Source organism: Carcharhinus amblyrhynchos, chromosome 7 (genome assembly GCF_965287045.1).
Source record: "Carcharhinus amblyrhynchos chromosome 7, sCarAmb.v2.hapA, whole genome shotgun sequence".
NCBI classification, from domain to species: Eukaryota; Metazoa; Chordata; class Chondrichthyes; order Carcharhiniformes; family Carcharhinidae; genus Carcharhinus; species Carcharhinus amblyrhynchos.
In genome coordinates, this window is record NC_137330.1 from 94086612 (window position 1) to 94105884 (window position 19273).

Here is a 19273-nt window from a genome sequence, read left to right on the forward strand (position 1 = left end):
CTTGCTGCTCATGTTACTTGGCATGCAACTAGTTGTGTGTTGTAACTTCACTCAGTTGACACCTCAATTTTAGATATATCTGGTGTTGCTCCTAACATGCCCTCCTACACTCTTCTTTGAACCAGAGTTGATCTCCTGATTTAATGGTGATGGTAGAGTGGGAAATATGCTGGGCCAAGAGATGACAGATTATGGTCGAGTACAATTCTACTGTTGCTGATGGCCCACAACACCTCATGGATACCCATTTCTTAAATTACTGGATCTTTTCAAAATTCATTCCCATTTAGTGTGGTGGTAGTGCCACACACCACAATGGACGGTATCCTCAATGTGAAGATAGTCCTTGTGGAGACAAAGCCCTGTGTGGTGGTCACTGCTATGGATACTATCATGGACTGATGCGTCTGCAGCAGCCAGGTTGGTGATGGAGGTCAAGTATGTTCCCCCTCACCACTAGCTGCAGCCCTAGTCTAGCAGTTAGGTATTTAGGACTTGACTAGTTCAGTCAGTACTCGTGCTACTGATCGACTCTTGGTGATGGACATTGAAATTCCCTATCCAGGGTACAGTCTGCACCCTTACCATCCTCAGTGATTCATCCAAGTGTTGCTCAACATAGAGGCATACTGATTAATCTACTGAGGGAAGATGGTATTTAGCAGGATGTTTCCTTGCCCATGTTTGACTTGATGCCATGAAACTTAAGTGTCTGGAGTCAATGATGTGGACTCCCAGGGACTCTCAACTCCCTCCTGACTGTATACCAGTGTGCCTCCACCGTTGGATATGGCATACCCAGGGATAGTGATGGTGGTATCAGGGACATTGTAAAGTATGATTCTGTCAATATGACTACATTAGGCTGCTGCTTGACTAGTCTATGATATTAGGTCTGCCAATTTTGGCACAAGCCCCCCAGATATTAGTAAGTAGGATCTTGCAGTGGCCAAGGTTGATGCCGAGTGGTCCAATTGGTTTCATTCCTTTAAGACTTTTTAGCAATTTGACACAACTGACTGTTTTGCTAGGCCATTTCAGAGGGCATTGATGTGTGTCTGGAGCTACATGTAGGCAGGCCAGGTAAGGGCAGCAGATTTCCCTTTCCTAAAGGTTTAATGTTTAAGGTTTACTTCGATAGACACATGAGTGAAACAGGGATGGAGGGTTATAGGAGATCGTTTTAAATAAGGGTCAGAGCCTTGGGACGTTACTGGAAATCTAATGCTACACGTGTTGATGTTTTGTCTCTTTTACTCTGCAGGTGTGTCAGTCCACCTTGTTGTCTTAACAAGGGGCATGCACACGGTGGGTCGTGCGTGGGCTGCTCTTGGATGTTTTGCAAGTGGCGTAGTACTTCGTGTCGTTGTGTGTGCTTAAAACTGGACCAGCAGATGGGCACCACAACACTAGCTGTGCAGATACATGGATTTGGGCCAGTGTCTGTGGGAGTTTGCGCATTCTCCCTGTGGTTGTGTGGGTTTCCTCCGGGTGCTCCGGTTTCCTCCCACACCCCAAAGATGTGCTCTTAGGCTGATTGGTGTAACAAATTGTCCCTAAATTATTCTCCCCTGAATCTGGTTTCCAATGGGGGTACCATAAGCATAGACACGGGTCAAGGGAGGGGTGGGAAAAATGCTTTAAGATGGCGGCGTGGGCTCATTGGGCCGAAGGGCCTGTTTCCTGTGCTGTGTTGTTCTTTGTTCTTTGACATTAGTGAACCAAATGGGGTGTTACAACAATGGATAATGGTTTCATTGTTACTAATAGACTTCTTAATTCCACATTCGTTATTGACTTTTTAATTTTACGTAGTGTCACAAGTAGGCTTACATTAACACTGCAATCAAGTTACTGTGAAAATCCCCCAGTTGCCACACTCTGGTGCCAATGCACCTAATCAGCACGTCTTCAAATTGAAAATGATGGGAATTGAACCCGGCTCCCCAGACCGTAATCCTGGGTTTCTGGATTACTAGTCCAGCGACAATACTACTATGCCACCGTCTTATGAAAGGGAAGCATAAAAGACACTTAAGCAGATGATAGAAATAACTAAAAGGTATCTTCCTAATTGTGTATAAACTGACAGATTTGGAAAGATTTTAACAGACTCAAGCACTTGCTTCTTCTCGCAGTGATGAAGCTGAAGGGTCACCTGATAGAGGCCTTTAAAATTAAGAAAGGACTCAATAGAGTAGATAGGGATGTTCTCAGGTGTGCGTGAGACCAGCAGTACGAGCCATAAATATTAGATAGTTATCAATAAACCTATCAGTAAATTTAAGAGAAAGTCCTCCAAAAAATAGTTGTAAAGGTGAAACTTCACCACAATGAGCAGTTGAAGTGAACCGCACAGATGCATTGAAGGCAAAGCCAGATAAAGGCAAAGGAGCAAAAAATAGGATATGCTGACAGTGTTAGACGAAGAAGAGTAGAAAAAGGCTTGTGCAGTTACAAGCACTAACATTGACCAATGGAGTCTGCTTTTGTTGCTAGAAAACTCACTATGCATCAAATTCTCGGAATTATTTGCCTTCATTCTCAATTGCTTATTTCACACTAATTGCCTTTATTCTGTTTTCTATTGTCTTTGTTCTGTAGATAAAAGTATTTCCGCTATGTCTAATTTTTCACTCTTTGCCTTAAGCTTATTGAGTTTGTATGTCTATTCTTAACTATAAAGAACGAACATGTTTTACTGTCAGTTGTAGATTTTAATGAAAACAAGTTTAAGAAAGGAATATTAGAACTAAATTTCAGTGTGTGACAGAAGGTTGCAGTAGGTTTGTTCACCAATCTGCATTTGATCTACATGTAGAGCTACATTTTTCCATTTCTAGATAAAGAAAGAAGTTCTATTTATGTAGTGTTTCCAATGTCATAGAGGTTTACAGCATGGAAACAGGCCCTTCGGCCGAACTTGTCCATACCACCATCTTTTTTTAAACCTCCAAGCTAATCCCAATAGCCCGCGTTTGGCCCATATCCCTCTATACCCACCATATACATGTAACTGTCTAAATGCTTTTTAAAAGACAAAATTGTACTCACCTCTACTACTATCTTTGGCAGCTTGTTCCAGACGCTCACCACCCTCTGTGAAAAAATTGCTCCCTGGACACTTTTGTATCTCTCCCCTCTCATCTTAAACTTGCACCCTCTAGTTTTAGACTCCCCTACCTTTGGGAAAAGATATTGACTATCACGCTAATCTGTACCCCTCATTATTTTATAGACCTCTATAAGATCATCCCTCAGCCTCCTACGCTCCAGAGAAAGAAGTCCCAGTCTATCCACTCCTTATAACCCAACCATCAAGTCTCAGTAGCATCCTAGTAAATCTTTTTGGCACTCTTTCTAGTTTAATAATATCTTTTCTAGAATAGGGTGATCAGAACTGTACACAGTATTCCAAGTATAGCCTTACAATGTGTTCTACAATTTCAACAAGATGTCCCAACTCCTGTGTTCAGTATTCTGATCAATGAAACCAAGCATGCTGAATGCCTTCTTCACCACTCTGTCCACCTGTGACTCCACTTTCAAGGAGCTATGAACATGTACCCTTAGATCTCTTTGTTCTGTAAATCTCCCCAACACCCTACCATTAACTGAGCAAGTCCTGCCTTGGTTCAGTCTATCAAAATGCATCACCTCGCATTTATCTAAGTTAAACTATCTGCTATTCATCTGCCCACTGGCCCAATTGATCAAAATCCTGTTGCAATTGGAGATAACATTCTTCACTGTCCACTAGGCCACCAATCTTGGTATCATCTGCAAACTTACTGACCATGTCTCCTATATTCTCATCCAAATCATTAAAATAAATGACAAATAACAGTGACTCAGCACTGATCCCTGAGGCACACCGCTGGTCACAGGCCTCCAGTTTGAAAAACAACTGTCTCCAACTGCCCTCTGGCTTCTGGCAATGGATGGAAGATGCTCAATGCAATTTGCAACTAACTTTTTTATTGTTACATAGGCAACACAGAAACCAATTTGTGTAGGGCAGGATCCTATTAACAGCAAATGAGCAGATAAAATTTTGGTAGTCTTTGAGGGAAGAATATTGACCAAGTCACATGTATCATGGAATTATTTTATCCACTTATTTAATTATTTTATTATGCAGGCAAAAGCTTGGTTTAATGTCTCATCCAAAAGATGGCATCTCTGACAGTGCAGCACTTGACTGAATGATTAGCCCATTACACCTGCTTAAGACTGAAGTTAAACATAAACTTTTGACTCAGTGGCAGGAATGCTGTCAATGTTGAGCCAAAAAATACAAAAAAAACCCTAAATCTTAACCTACTAGTGACCATGAATTAATTGTTTAATTCAAAACTTAAAGTACCTTAAATGTCAGAAATCTGAAATGAAAAGTTATTTGGATAAAACACCACTAATCTGAAACATTAACTCCATAATTCCTTCACTGATGCAATCTAACCTGCTGAGTATTTCCAGCATTTAGTTCATTGTCTGTTTCACGTTTGCACCCTTAGAGCATTTTAAATTCTTCTCTGATCCTACTCCTATTACAGAACTTGTAGAATTTCTTGTTGCATTCGCCATCTGCAGTTGCTCTAATTTCTAAGTTTTTCTTTCATTATCTTTTTATACTTCATTTGAAGGTTTGTATTTTTCTTCTTTTTTTTCCCTTTATAGGTATTTTCTTTATTTCATCTCAATATCTTAATTGTTTTAGTCTGTTAATAATAGTTTTTCATGTGTATTTGTTTTGCATGCTCCAAAGTATGTTCTTTACAAGTTTCCAATGTAAATTATTAAGAACATAAGAAATAGGAGCAGGAGGCTTATGTTCGGATGAGATTTGAGGGCTCAGGTAGTGCACTAGAAAGCTTTAGATTGGCTAGGAGGGAGTTGAAGAGTGAGTTAAGAAGGGCTAAAAGAGGACATGAGAAGACTTTGGCTGATAGGATTAAGGAGAATCCTAAAGCGTTCTATAGGTATGTCAGGAACAGAAGGTTGGTCAGGGCAAGATTAGGGCCAGTTACAGACAGCAGAGGGAAGTTGTGTGTGGAACCGGAGGAGATTGGAGAAGCATTGAACCAATATTTCTCTTCGGTGTTCACGCAGGGGGACATGAATATAGCTAAGGAGGACACTGGGTTGCAGGGGTGTAAAATAGACAGTATTACGGTTGATAAGGGGGATGTGCTGGATATTCTTGAGGGGCTGAAAATAGATAAGTCCCCTGGTCCGGATGGGATCTACCCTAGGATTCTCTGGGAGGCTAGAGAGGTGATTGCAGAGCCTCTGGCTCTGATCTTCAGGTCGTCATTGGTCTCTGGTGTAGTCCCGGAGGATTGGAGGATAGCGAATGTTGTCCCATTGTTTAAGAAGGGGAACAGAGACTTTGCCGGGAATTATAGACCGGTGAGTCTTACTTCTGTTGTGGGCAAGGTTTTAGAAAAAATTATTAGGGATAGGATTTATAGTTATTTGGAGTGTAATAAATTGATTAGAAATAGTCAGCATGGTTTTGTAGTGGTAGGTCGTGCCTTACTAACCTTATTGAGTTTTTTGAGAAGGTGACCAAAGAGGTGGATGGGGGCAAGGCAGTTGACGTGGTATATATGGATTTTAGTAAGGCGTTCGATAAGGTTCACCATGGTAGGCTTCTGCAGAAAATGCAGATGTATGGGATTGTGGGTAATCTAGGAAGTTGGATCAGGAATTGGCTATCAGATAGGAGACAGAGGGTGGTGGTTGATGGTAAATATTCATCATGGAGTTCGGTTACGAGTGGTGTGCCTCAGGGATCTGTTTTGGGGCCACTGTTGTTTGTAATCTTTATTAATGATCTGGATGAGGGTATAGTTGGGTGGATTAGTAAATTTGCTGATGACACCAAAGTCGGAGGTGTGGTAGATTGTGAGGAAGGGTGTCATAGTCTGCAGGGAGACTTAGGTTGCAGAGCTGGGCCGAGAGGTGGCAGATGGAATTTAATGCGGAGAAGTGTGAGGTAATTTTCTTTGGTAGGAGCAACAGATGTGTCGTGTATAGGGCTAACGGGAGGACTTTGAATAGTGTGGATGAACAGAGGGATCTAGGTGTATGTGTACATAGATCCCTGAAAGTTGGGAATCAAGTAGATAAGGTTGTTAAGAAGGCGTATGGTGTCTTGGCGTTTATTGGTAGGGGGATTGAATTTAGGAGTCGCAGCGTCATGTTGCAACTGTACACTACTCTGGTGTGGCCGCACTTGGAGTACTGTGTGCAGTTCTGGTCCCCACATTACAAGAAGGATGTGGCGGCTTTGGAGAGGGTGCAGAGGAGGTTTACTAGGATGTTGCCTGGTGTGGTGGGGAGGTCCTATGAGGAGAGACTGAGGGATTTAGGGTTGTTTTCGTTGGAAAGAAGGCGGCTAAGAGGGGATCTTATTGAAACATATAAGATGATTAGAGGTTTAGATAGGGTGGATAGTGATAGCCTTTTTCCTCGGATGGAGAAAGGCTAGCACGAGGGGGCATGGCTTTAAATTAAGGGGGGGTAGTTATAGGATGGATGTCAGGGGTAGGTTCTTTACCCAGCGGGTGGTGAGGGATTGGAATGCCCTGCCTGCTGCAGTTGTAAATACGCCTAGTTTGGGGGCGTTTAAGAGATCTATGGATAGGTTTATGGACGAAAAGGGATTGGTATAGGCTAGTGGGTCATTGTTTTTGTAACTGGTCGGCGCAACATCGTGGGCCGAAGGGCCTGTTCTGCGCTGTAATGTTCTATGTTCTATGAGTAGGCCAACTAGCCCTTCGAGCCTGCCCCGCCATTCAATAAGATCATGGCTGATCTGTCGTGGCTCAGTTCCAAATTCCCGCCCTCTCCCCATAACCCTTAATCCCCTCTCTTATCAAAAACAATTAATCTAAGGTATTTCATTTTTCTCATATTTGAGGATTCTCAGCCCATTTACTTAAGCCCTTTTCACATCTCTTTGGCCATTGATGCTATATTCATTACTAGTACAATATCTGTGTGACTTATTATTAATAAATCAACTTAGTTGCAGGAGAAGGCCTTTCAGCCATTTGAGCCTTCAAGTTGGACCAGAACTTCTGACTAATGGCAATCACCATCAGATTGCCTGCCACTTCTTTTGCAGTCAGGAGTTGCATGTTTCTGTCCAAAAACCTTCCGACCTGGGCCTGCTGAGAAATGTGCACTGTACTGGGGGAGGTGTTGTGGATATTGTATTAACTGTAGACAGTACAAAACTCCTGAGGCAGATATCTCTGTATAAAGACGTAACATTATTTAAAGAAAACAAGCAGCTTGGATCACTGTCTGAGTGGAGTTTGCATGTTCTCCTTGTGTCTGCATGGGTTTCCTCTAGGTACTCCAATTTCCTCCCACAGTCCAAAGATGTGCAGGTTAGGTGAATTGACCATGCTAAACTCTCCCTCTGTGTACCCAAAAAGGCTCCGGAGTGTGGCGACCAGGGGATTTTCACAGTAGCTCCATTGCAGTGTGAATATAAACCTACTTGTGACTAATAAACTAAACTAACTAGAGGTGTAAAAATGACTTGCCCATAATGACTTACACAGTCACCAGAATGTGATAGTTATCTGCTCCTCTCAATAATAAGACTGACCAGGAAGTAACAAGTTAATTCTCAACATTCAATCATGCCACATGCTAATAATTGACATTGTTAAATAGTGCTATTATTAAACATACATATTTAGCTGCATATCTGAATTGTGGAAACCTGACAGCTGCTGTCTATAACAGTCACATTTACCTCAAGATGCATTTCCAGAGTTCTCACATTGGAAGCAGGAGGGATTCTAGTTTTCTTAGGAAAACAAAGCTGAACACATCCTGGAAGTTTGCCAATCTCTATTTTTTGTCAGCTGCTCGCATGTCCCATGTTTCCTCAGTGTAGCTCCACTCATCCTATAAAATGAAGCAGATCAAAACACTAATTCTGTTCGGATTTATTTCATTGTTCTACAAATAGATCTTTTGTCTTAAAAATATTTTTAAAAATGAGTAGGCACAGGAAGACATTTTTTATGTTTCTGTGCATCATATATGCCATTAAAATTCTCTGCTTTTTCCTCCCACATAGTGAATTAAGTGTACTTGCTTATCAGACTTCAAATTTAACCTTTCCAAAAATAAAAATTCTAAAGCTTTCGTTCCCACCCACAATTAAGTTACGTAATGTATAATTCTAGTTAAGATTGAGAAGCTGGTATTTCTCCTACCATTCCCCCCCAACAGAAAAACTTCGAGAATGTTTGGCATCTTTCTGCATGTTGGCATGTCTTTGTCAGTAGAAATCTTGCCAGAAATAAGTTCCACTATTAAGAATTTACTGATTTTAGTTTGTGGCTTTTTCTTTTGAAAGCTCAAAGTAAACGGATAAATTGAGATTATGAATGGACATTGCAGACCTTAATCAGAATAATAAATTTCAAAACAAGTAACTGGTTGTTTTAAGCTAGCTAGCAAGTAGTCCAAATGTTGCCAAAATCATGTTCTTGAATTTCAATATACAAACAATAGGTTATTTCATGTCGTTACAACTGACGTTCAATTATAGATAACTATTTCCAGTAAAAATGATGTAATTTGAATGGTTGCCACTATGGAACAAGACTTACAAAGCCAAAACTTGACTAGTTACCCAGGCCCACTCTTACTTTGATTTGCTGCCTGTTTATTTCTTCATGATATTTCACATGGCAAGTTGCTAGTAGTGAAAGATGAAAACAATGCGGGACAACCTTTACAGGGTGCTGAAAGTGAACTGGGCGAGCAACTAATCAAATTGAAGTATTGTGAAATGAACAGTACAAAGTCTGAATCAAGGAAATGTAAGTTAGGATCTTGAATTCAATGATGAATCAGATATAGAGCAAAAGGAAAGATTTAAAAGATGGAAACATACAAGCCATTTGGTTCTTTGAGCTCATTTCCACCAGTCAGCGTGATCATTACTGATTCTCTATCTCAATACCTTACTCCAACCTCTCCCCACAGGCCTTGACATCTTTAGAGTCTAGAAATCTATATTTTCTTTTTAAATATATTTAGGGATGTGGCCTCCATGGCCTTTTGTGATAGAGAATTCCACAGTTTCAGCACCTTCTGAGTGAATCTCCTCATCCCAGTCCTAAATGGCTTACTCCGTAACCTGAGAGCAAAAAAGAGACGATGAAAAGGTTTTTTTAATTAAATCTCCATCAGTAATCAATACTTGCAGGAATGAGACTCCACGCTTGTTCTTTTTCAGTCCTGAAATGTTGATTTGAAGTAATTAGCAGTTAATCATGACCCTAAAAGGGTACTGGACATGATATGATTTGACTTAATGTTCGGGGCGAGATTACTTCCCATCTACAGTACAAGCACAGAAATTTCCCACTGTTTGATACATTTGACTGAGAAGCCAGATATAGCGTTGCTGTTTTTGCAAAACAAGCAGCAGGGCTGCACATCTCTGACTACAACTCCTCAAAAGGAAATTAGCCGTGGGCACTAAATGCTGGCCTAGTCAGCCTCACACACGTTCTGGGTGGAATTCTCCCAGGCCCCTGCCAGCAGGTTCAGTGTCGGGCACGGGGTGGAGAATTCAGTGGGAGACCCAAAAATTGCTGTTATGCTGGCATGAATTTCCCAGAGCATCTTCTGCTGATGCCCTCCATGGCAGATCAGGAAACCTGCTGGTGGCTTGCATGAAATGTATTTGCGTCCTGCTAATTAGATGCGAACGAAGGCACTGTCGGAATAGCCCCCACCTCCACCCCTGCCTGATACTCTGCATGATGTGGGTATGCCGGCGTTGGACTGGCGTAAACACAGTAAAAAGTCTGACAACACCAGGTTTTAGTCCAACCGATTTATTTGATAATAGACTCACAAGCTTTCGGGGTTAGTCCCTTCGTCAGGTAAATGGAGAGTTCTGGCCTCAGACAGAGCATATAAAGCACAGACAGTTTAGAGATTACTGATTAGAATGTGAATCCTTACACCTAACCTGCTGTTCTGCTTTCTTGCATCTCTGTAAAAACTTGATGTCTATGTCGATATGCGCAATCTTCTTGGAGATCCTCTCCACTTGGATCCGGCAGTTTGCGGTGTCGATAGTAGTCATGATGTGGGTATGCCGGTGTTGGACTGGCATAAACACAGTAAAAAGTCTGACAACACCAGGTTTTAGTCCAACCGATTTATTTGATAATAGACTCTCAAGCTTTCGGGGTTAGTTCCTTCGTCAGGTGAATGGAGAGTTCTGGCCTCAGACAGAGCATATAAAGCACAGACAGTTTAGAGATTACTGATTAGAATGCGAATCCTTACACCTAATCTGCTGTTCTGCTTTCTTGCATCTCTGTAAAAACTTGATGTCTGTGTCGATATGCGCAATCTTCTAGGAGATCCTCTCCACTGTGAGTCTATTATCAAATAAATCGGTTGGACTAAAACCTGGTGTTGTCAGACTTTTTACTGTGTTTACGCCAGTCCAACGCCGGCATACCCACATCATGACTACTATCAACACCGCAAACTGCCGGATCCAAGTGGAGAGGATCTCCAAGAACATTGCGCGTATCGACATAGACATCAAGTTTTTACAGAGATGCAAGAAAGCAGAACAGCAGGTTAGGTGTAAGGATTCACATTCTAATCAGTAATCTCTAAACTGTCTGTGCTTTATATGCTCTGTCTGAGGCCAGAACTCTCCATTCACCTGACAAAGGGACTAACCCCGAAAGCTTGTGAGTCTATTATCAAATAAATCGGTTGGACTAAAACCTGGTGTTGTCAGACTTTTTACTGTGATACTCTGCAGCCAGCAGGGAAACATGCTGGCCCAGAACACTTTTGTAGTAATGTGAAATGCAGAATTCAGGACTTCCTCCGGAGTTCGGGATGGAGACCCGCCAGAGGGGAAGGGTGGTTGATGAAGAGTATCAATTGGAGCATCTTCCACTTTCAGTATCATTGAGGAGGTCCACCTCCTTTCTTCAATGTGGTGATTGATATTGGGAGCCTTTTAAATATGGCACTGAGATATGATAGTGTGACATGTGGAAGCAGGTATGCCACGAAATATGGCGCTAAACCCCAGGTGCATCCTGTGGGGCTGCAGGATTTGGCACAGTGTCTTGTCAGCCTCCGCATCAGGAAGCTCTCCCTGTCTAGGCTCCCACCATGGAACACAGTCCAGGATGGAAGAACTTTACCCCTGTGGAAATAAAAATTGAATTGTGTACCTGCCCAAGTTTGTAGAATTTACTTAACCTTAAACTTAATTAAGTTAATAAGAAGAGGACTATAAGCTAAACATTATTGTCACACTAGTTTTTGGATCATTTTTTATAAAAGCATGCCGCTCAGCACTGTCTTGTTCTCCAATATTTCTAGGATAGTTTTTCTCTCCCTTTTTACACTCCTCCAACCCAAGAGCACAACAGGTAATCTGTGCCTAGGCCTCTGCCAGTGCCATTCCAAAACTGGAAATGGGTAAACACATGGAAATAATTCCTTATCATTCTTGTCTCTCTTACCTCATGGGACAGACAGAGCTGGTCTCCTGTTAAAATTAATCCAGAGAAGGTCAAAAGTTCTTGCTTTATTGAAAATAAACTAATGTTCTACTATTTTATCTCATATAATGTTCATAGCCCAATATTTGGATCATGATAGATGGTAACTTTATGCTTTAATCTTTTCCAATGTATAAACAATGGTATTGTGACAATATTGAAAATTGATTACCGTGTTGTTAAAGTAATTGTTTAAAATACAAGTTTGTTTTTGTTCTCTACTATTACTATATTTTATTGCATCTGTCATTTTTGACTGACCTTTTAGTAAGATACAAAGAGAAATTTTTAAAATAAAGTTTGAAGCAGTAAACTGTATAAATGAAAGATAGCCCTGTTAGTAGCACTCTCACCTTTGAATCTGAACATTGTGGGTTCAAGCCCTCTTCCAAAGACTTGAGTAACAATCTAACAGATACTTCAGTGCTGTACTGAAGGAGCTTTGAACTCAGATTTGCCATCTTTAGGATAAGCCGTTAAACCAAAACACTCTTTGCCCTTTCAGGTGAATGTAAAAGACCCTAGAGCAATATTCAAAGAAGAGCAAGAAAGTTCTTCTCGTGCCCAGACCTGAAAAATATGGCACAAAGTAGACTTGTCATATTGAAATGTTGGACTAAAAGGACAGACATTAGAGTCTGTGAATAAAAGGAAGAAGTCATCTCACAACACCAGGTTAAAGTCCAACAGGTTTATTTGGTATCACGAGCTTTCAGAGCACTGTTCCTTCATCAGGTGATCATCACCTGATAAAGGAGTAGCACTCCAAAAGCTCGTGATACCAAATTAACCTATTGGACTTTAACCTGGTGTTGTGAGGCTTCCAAATATGCCCACCCCAGTCCAACGTCAGCATCTCCACAAAGGAAAGAATACAGTAATGTCCCCAAGTGCCAGTTTTGGACTAGCCATAACTAGCAGATGGCACAACATTTGGGAATGTAGCAAACAGGAGGTGCGTAGTATCATATTTCAGGAAGACAGACTGGTTAAATAAGTAGACATGTTTATAAAATTATATTTAATGCAAAGCAATGTGAAGTGGAAGGAAAAATGAGAAGAGGCAATATGAACAAAATGGTACACTTTTAAAGGAACTGCAGGAATAGAGGTACATGGACGTTCGCATACAGAAACCTTGGCAGCTTGGCTATTTACAAATGCAACAGGATTCTTGGCTTTATAAATAAGAGCCATTAAATATGAAAACAGCAAAGTTAAGGTAAACCTTTACAAAATATTGTTTAGACTTCAACTAGAGTATTGTATTCAATTCTGGGCACCACACTTTAGGAAAATGCCAAGGTCTTGGAAAGGGTGCAAAGAGGTTTACTAGATTGATACAGGGTCTGAGGGTATTCAGTAATGTGAAGGGACTAGTGAAGCAGAGATTGTTCTCTTTAAAACAGAGAAGACTAAGAGCAGAAGCAAAATGATGAAGAACTTGGATACAGTTTATTGAAACTATTTTCACTGAAAAGAAATGTATGGATTTAAAGTGACTGACAAACAAGGGGAGGTGAATATTTTTTGCATTAAATGGTTATGATCAGAAATACATCTTTTGGAAAGGTGGTGGATAGTAACTTTGGAAAAAAAGATGGGTATAAACTTAAAAGGAAAAACACTGCTGGGCTCTAAGAGAAGTGCAGAAGAGTGAAACTAATTTCAGAGCTCTTTATAAGGATTGTCACAGCACAGTCGCCAAATTGTGATCATCTGAGCTTCATTGATTTGACATTTCTCCCTCAACATCTAAAAGATGATAATCTGGTTAGTTATTTGATTGTTGTTTGAGAGAGCTTGCTGTGCACTAATAGCAGCTGCATTTCGTACATTACAGCAGTGATTGCAAAAATACTTTAAAAATATTTTATTAACTGTGAAACTTTGGGACATCCTGGGGTTACAAAAGGTCCTTTATAAGTGTTGGCCTTTATTTTCTTCTGTTTAATTTTGCAAATATAATTTATATGAATAAGGTTGCTATTATAGTTTACCTCAGAAACTCCAAAGTGTTTTGTGGAGCCTGTATGGATCATAAATTTTGCATCTTGAATTTGGCTAGGATAAACATGACATGTTTCATCTCATCTGATTCAAATAACCCACTAGGGAGCTTTTGTCAAACGGAGTTTAATTTAGAATCTAGTTAACATGTATGGAAAGAAAATGAGCAATAACTTTTATCAATTACAAACAAAAACAAAACGACCTCAATGATGTATAACCATTACAAATATATCTTAAGATGCTCCAGTCAAAATCAAACCTTCCATAGGTAAAATCCTTTAAACAAGTTCAACATAGCAAAGTCTAATGCTCACGTGGCACTGGAATTGAGTCCTTTAGTTGGGAGAACTGAAAACTCTCAGTCTTACACGTTCTAATGGTCTGCTTGACACACTTAGAACAGTTTACAGTCAGAACAGCTTCCTGGAATCCCAGGTATACTCCAGTCAAACCACCAACAACAGATGTTCTACTGCAAGTAGGCAAGAAGCCTTTCTTCAGCAGAACTTCCAAAACCCAGGGAAAGAGAGAGACACTGCTTTCAGTCTGATGTCCGCTACCTTCTAAACTAAACGCTGCTACCAGCCAAAAACAGAAAATGAAACATTGAATTCTGTAGAAAAAAAGCCTGACCTGAACCCATGTCCTCCTTCCCAACCATGCAGGGCCATAAAACAATTGAGAATAAAAATAAACAGCCCCCATTTAAGCCACTTAAGGAGCAATAAAAGGATTCTCGTAGACAGTCAGCAACAATGACATCAGCTAAGGCTATGAGCTACAGAGAACATGATTTTTAAAAACTCTTAAAGATACACTGACATCACAGTTGCTGTTGTTTGTTTTTCTGAATCCTGGAATTAATATAATCAGCTTAACTGTCTTATGCATTTGCAGAATGGGAACACGAAGGGCTGGAAAGAAAAAGAGAGGAGAAAGACAGGAGAGAAAAAGAAACCAGTGCAGGAGAGGATGAGCACCAAAACGTGGCAAAAGTAGATGAGAGACGCAAGAAAGATATCCTGTTGGCAAAGATGCGAGAGATTGACGAAGAGGCTAATGGAAGTTCCTTGTTCTCACCGCACGACAACATGTTGTCCCCACTTTCTACAGAAATGTTGAAAAGCCGTGATTCCCCAGAAAGATTGCAAAAGACCAATGACTTTCTCAAATCACTTGAGAATACACCAACAGAAGGTTATGGTCGCAGAAGTACCAGGACCACAGATTTCAGTGATGAGCTGAGCTTTGGTACGTACGCACCATCTTTTGGAAAAGGAATTGGGAGATCTGGATTAATCGAGCAAAAAGGCAATGGCAAAGAGGAACAGATGAATGGCCATCACGACCTCCGATTTAAAGACAGAAAGTCTAATTTGATGGATCAGTTGTTCGGTTCTGGAGCAGCAACTGGCTTTGCCTCTAAGGAAGAGAAGTTTGCAATATCTCCTGCTGTAGACAAATCTAAATGGGATAACAATCCTTTTCCTTGGGAAAAAACAAGCATACCCATAAAGAAAAATGATAATGGTGATTCCATCTTGAGTGATGGCATCATCAGCTCCAAGTACACCTCAATTAAGCCAGCAGTAAAAGCAATTGATTCACTCGAGGATGAAATAGAAGAGGTAGTATTGTGAAACAAAAGTTACACAGATGAATTTACGAACTGGAGCATTCTCGTGAAAGATATTATCAAAATGTTCAAATTCACGTAACTTAAATCTTCCCAAAATATGAGCAACCTCACTGATTCATTTCACTATGTTTGTTACAAGTGGGAATGTAAGACATTCATTTTATCAATACAAAGTATTTGTCTCTTATCTACAAATTCTAAAATTAATGATTTATAAGATATTTGCTGCTTGAAGGTGCATTTCTCCATTTTTGAGTCTTCATTGCCTTTACCCCCTTCCATACTAATGAATTGCTCACCAACTTCATTTGAAAAATAAGTGCTTCTACATTATTTTCTTCTTCCTGTCTGGAAGAGTGACACTTGTGCTAATCTTCCCTTTTTATATTTGTTATTTGATCAATATCAAATCCAGCAGAGGTCTGTTGGATTTGATAGCGATCCAACTAAATCCTCCAATTCTTCTGTTTGACCTGTCAAATAAGTACATGTAATGTTGGTCTTATCAACATCTTCGTGTTCCTCCAAAATGAGTGTTCCTCTTTTGACCTCAAAAATAAAAATCAAACACACATTTATAGAAAAAAGCACAGGTCCTTCTAATATCTCCTAATCTTGTCCAAATAAACTAACAGGCATTGAAAAACCACTTCAAAAAGAAAAACAACCTCAAAAGTGTCAACCAGTCAATCTCCTTTGTAGCTGTGTAAGAACTGCCTACAGGGCTGAATGTAATACTCAGTTTAGGGGCTCAGCCAAGCATCCTTAATGAGGCCATCTGGAAAAACATATCTATGATGAATGCTTGGCTGAGCTCCAAGATTGACTAATACATTAAGCCCTGTAGGCAGTGCTTTGTTGACACTTTTATAAGGTTGTAAGATGAGCACTTATTGTCAAATGAAATTTTCAAAGCCTGATTGCTTATTTTATCAGTTTCTGGAGCTTTTCAGTTATTTACTAGTGGAATGATGTGCCTTGTTAGTTCCGCACATAGTGGGTGTAACTAATGGATACTGGAAGAGTGCATATAGAGGATGCATAGGAATATTAGAAGGGGAGATGGGATGGCATAGAGGATGTGATGGGGGTTGGGTAGGTGGATTGAGGACTGAGGCCTAACAACCATATATATAGAACTGGAACTTTGCCCCAGTGACAAAGTGGGCCTTCTGACAAACCTGACTCGCCAATTCCACGCTATCATTACTGGCATTGTTGACTCCTACCTGACTGTAACTCCTGGGGACTAAAGTCTTATGGCCAAACTCCAACTTTTAAAAGTCGGGAATGCAGCATTGGGAGCATAAGTCAGATCATTTCCCAAAGTCTGGCTCCCAATGCAAGTCTCCAACACTAGGACTGGGGACTGAGTTCAACAAAAAAAAGTCTTGTCTAAAATTTTCAGTTACTGTGTAGAAACAATCGACAAAGCAGACTGCTCCAATGCACCTTGCATGTCTCAGATATAAATGTCTGGATAGTTTTGACAGTGAATTCTCAAAATGGAATTAACCTCCAATCAGTTGCATATCTGAAGTTCAATGACCATTTCAAAAATTTGAATTACTTATGTATAGTATGCAATAGGGTTTTTTTCCCTGACTCTGTGTATAATTGAACAGGATTGCACTATTAATTCATTTAGAAGGAAAATAAAGGCGGGTTATTTTACAGGCCTGTGCTCCAACTATTTTGTTACTATCTGGTATGCTCAGGTGATCTATAAAAAATGTACCCCAGTATGCCTTCTGAAATGACTAAACATTAGGGAAAATACTTAATGCCAATATTGCATTGAAGAAAAAGATCATTGCTATTTGGACTGAACTCGCAAAACAAACAATAAAGGCCAAGAGTAGAGCAAATTGCAGTGTAAATGCATTGACCTCCTTAAAGTATTTGACTTGTTTTTTGATTGGATTAATGCATTTGATAAAATAACTTTTCTGGAGCAATTAATGTGCATCTGTCATGTGATATGCCATCGAGTAAAGATTTTATGTGTAAAAGTGAAAAAGATTTTAACTTACCTGTTAATTTTAAATCATGCTGTGTAGCACTTGCCATCAAGGTTGGCAACAGCATAGCAAGCCATAATTGTCTTGAGGGAACTTGTTAGTTCTATTATTTTAGCAACTGGTATTTTTGTAGAATAATTATTCGCAAATGTGATAATCTATTAGATTAAATATTCATTTCATTTTTTTCTTGTAATCGTTGAAAAATACAGTGCAAAATTGGTCTGTTTAACAGCTAAATCATTTTATCTTAAGGCACTGTCAATTAGCTCTTAACAGTAGACACAGTTCAAAAACAACTTGTTAAATTATTGTGTATATTGATGCACAATTTCCAAAGAATGTCAAGTAGTCTTAAAAGCTTATTTATTGCTACAGTGTATTTTTATACTATTTTAAATCATTTAATTCTTGCTTACCTAAGTATAATGCTACAAGTTATATGATTTTGAAAGTAAATTTTAATTGTGCATCCACTATATAATTTGTTTTGCCTGATTTATTGCTCTAGTTGACTTTATTAGTTATTGTAATTTAACATGTTCTAAGCACAAAATTGCTATCTCCCTGGGTGAAAGTTGCTGGCAAGTTCAATACTGAAAGGTTTAACATACGCAAAATCCATTCATTCTTCCTTCACTGTTGATCAAGAGTCAAAATTCATTGTGGTTGTCTCAGTTACTTCTGTTACTACTGTTACACCAGAAATAGATGGTAACCCTCGGAGCTCAAAAGAGTGAGGAAATTAATATCAGCAAAAAAAGATGTAAGGGTCTAAAATCTAACAAATTCCTGGGACCTGATGGTAACATGGAGAGATGGTAACATATGGAAATGTCACTGGGCTAGTAATCCAGAGGCGTAAGCTAATGCTCTGAAAAATCAGATTCAAATCCCAATGTGGCAGCTGGTGGAATTTAGATTCAATTAACCTGGAATATAAAGCCAATCTCATTAATGGTGACCATAAAATGATCTTAATTGTTTTAAAGACCCATATATTTCCTTCCTTTAGGGATGGAAATCTGCTGTCTTTACCCAGTCTAGCCTACATGTGAGTCCAGATCCACAGCGATGTGGTTGACTTCTAACTGTCCTCTAAAATGTTCAGTTCAAGAGCATTTAGGTTGGAGGCATAATGGTAATGTCACTGAACTCCTCATCCTGAGGATGCAGGCTAAAGCTGTGGGGACAAGGATTCAAATCCTACCATGGCAACATGTGTAATTTAAATCCAATTAATACATTAGGAATTAAAAACTCATCTAATGTTGACCATTAGTGAACCAGATGGGTTTTTACAAATACATTAATGTTCTTTAGGAAAAGAAAATCTGCCATTTTTACCTGGTTTGGCCTATGTGTGACTCCAGTCCCAGAGAGATGTGGTTGACTCTTAACTGCCCCTCAGTGGTCTAACAAACGACTCCATTGTACTTCCTCCAATCTGATGTAGTGCATTCGTTGTTCAAGATGTGGTCTACTCTACATCAGAGAGACCAAACGTAGACTGGGTGATTGTTTTGCTGAACACCTTTGGTCCATCCTCAAGTAGGACCCAGACCTTCCTGTTGCTTGCCACTTCAACATACCACCCTGCTCTCCTGGCCACATGCCTGTCCTTTGCTTTTTGCAATGTTCCAGCGAACCCCAACACAAATTGGATGAACAGCACCTCATCTTCCAATTGGACACTTTACAACCTTCTGGACTGAACATTGAGTTATGGAATCCACATAGTTCAGAAGGAGGCCATTCAGCCCATCAATCCTGGGATTGTGGTCGGTGCAGGTAGTTCAACCACTTCAGAGCATGAACTCTCTCGTACACCTTCACCTCTTCCATTTATTTTATTCATTGTTTCATCCCATTCATCCATTTTATCAACCTTATTTCTCACCTCCATTTTTCCACTTTCCATTCCAGCTCTCCTCCTTGCCTGCGCGTTTCCCCCCCCCCTTCCTTTCAGGGGAACTGCCACACTCCTCATTCAGTCTTTTAACAAT

General features: G+C 40.0%; 1 protein-coding gene across 4 annotated transcripts in view; it reads left to right on the top strand.

Moving 5' to 3' along the window:
• Positions 1-17751, top strand: part of lca5 (lebercilin LCA5) — an 86112-nt gene extending 68361 nt beyond the window's left edge. For all 4 annotated transcript variants that reach the window (XM_080192801.1, XM_080192803.1, XM_080192800.1 and 1 more), the window contains one exon: positions 14505-17751. In XM_080192801.1, the coding sequence (XP_080048927.1) occupies positions 14505-15247 (743 nt within the window). In that variant the 3' untranslated portion in view covers positions 15248-17751. The remainder of the gene's footprint in view (positions 1-14504) is intronic.
• The last annotated feature ends 1522 nt before the right edge of the window (positions 17752-19273 follow it).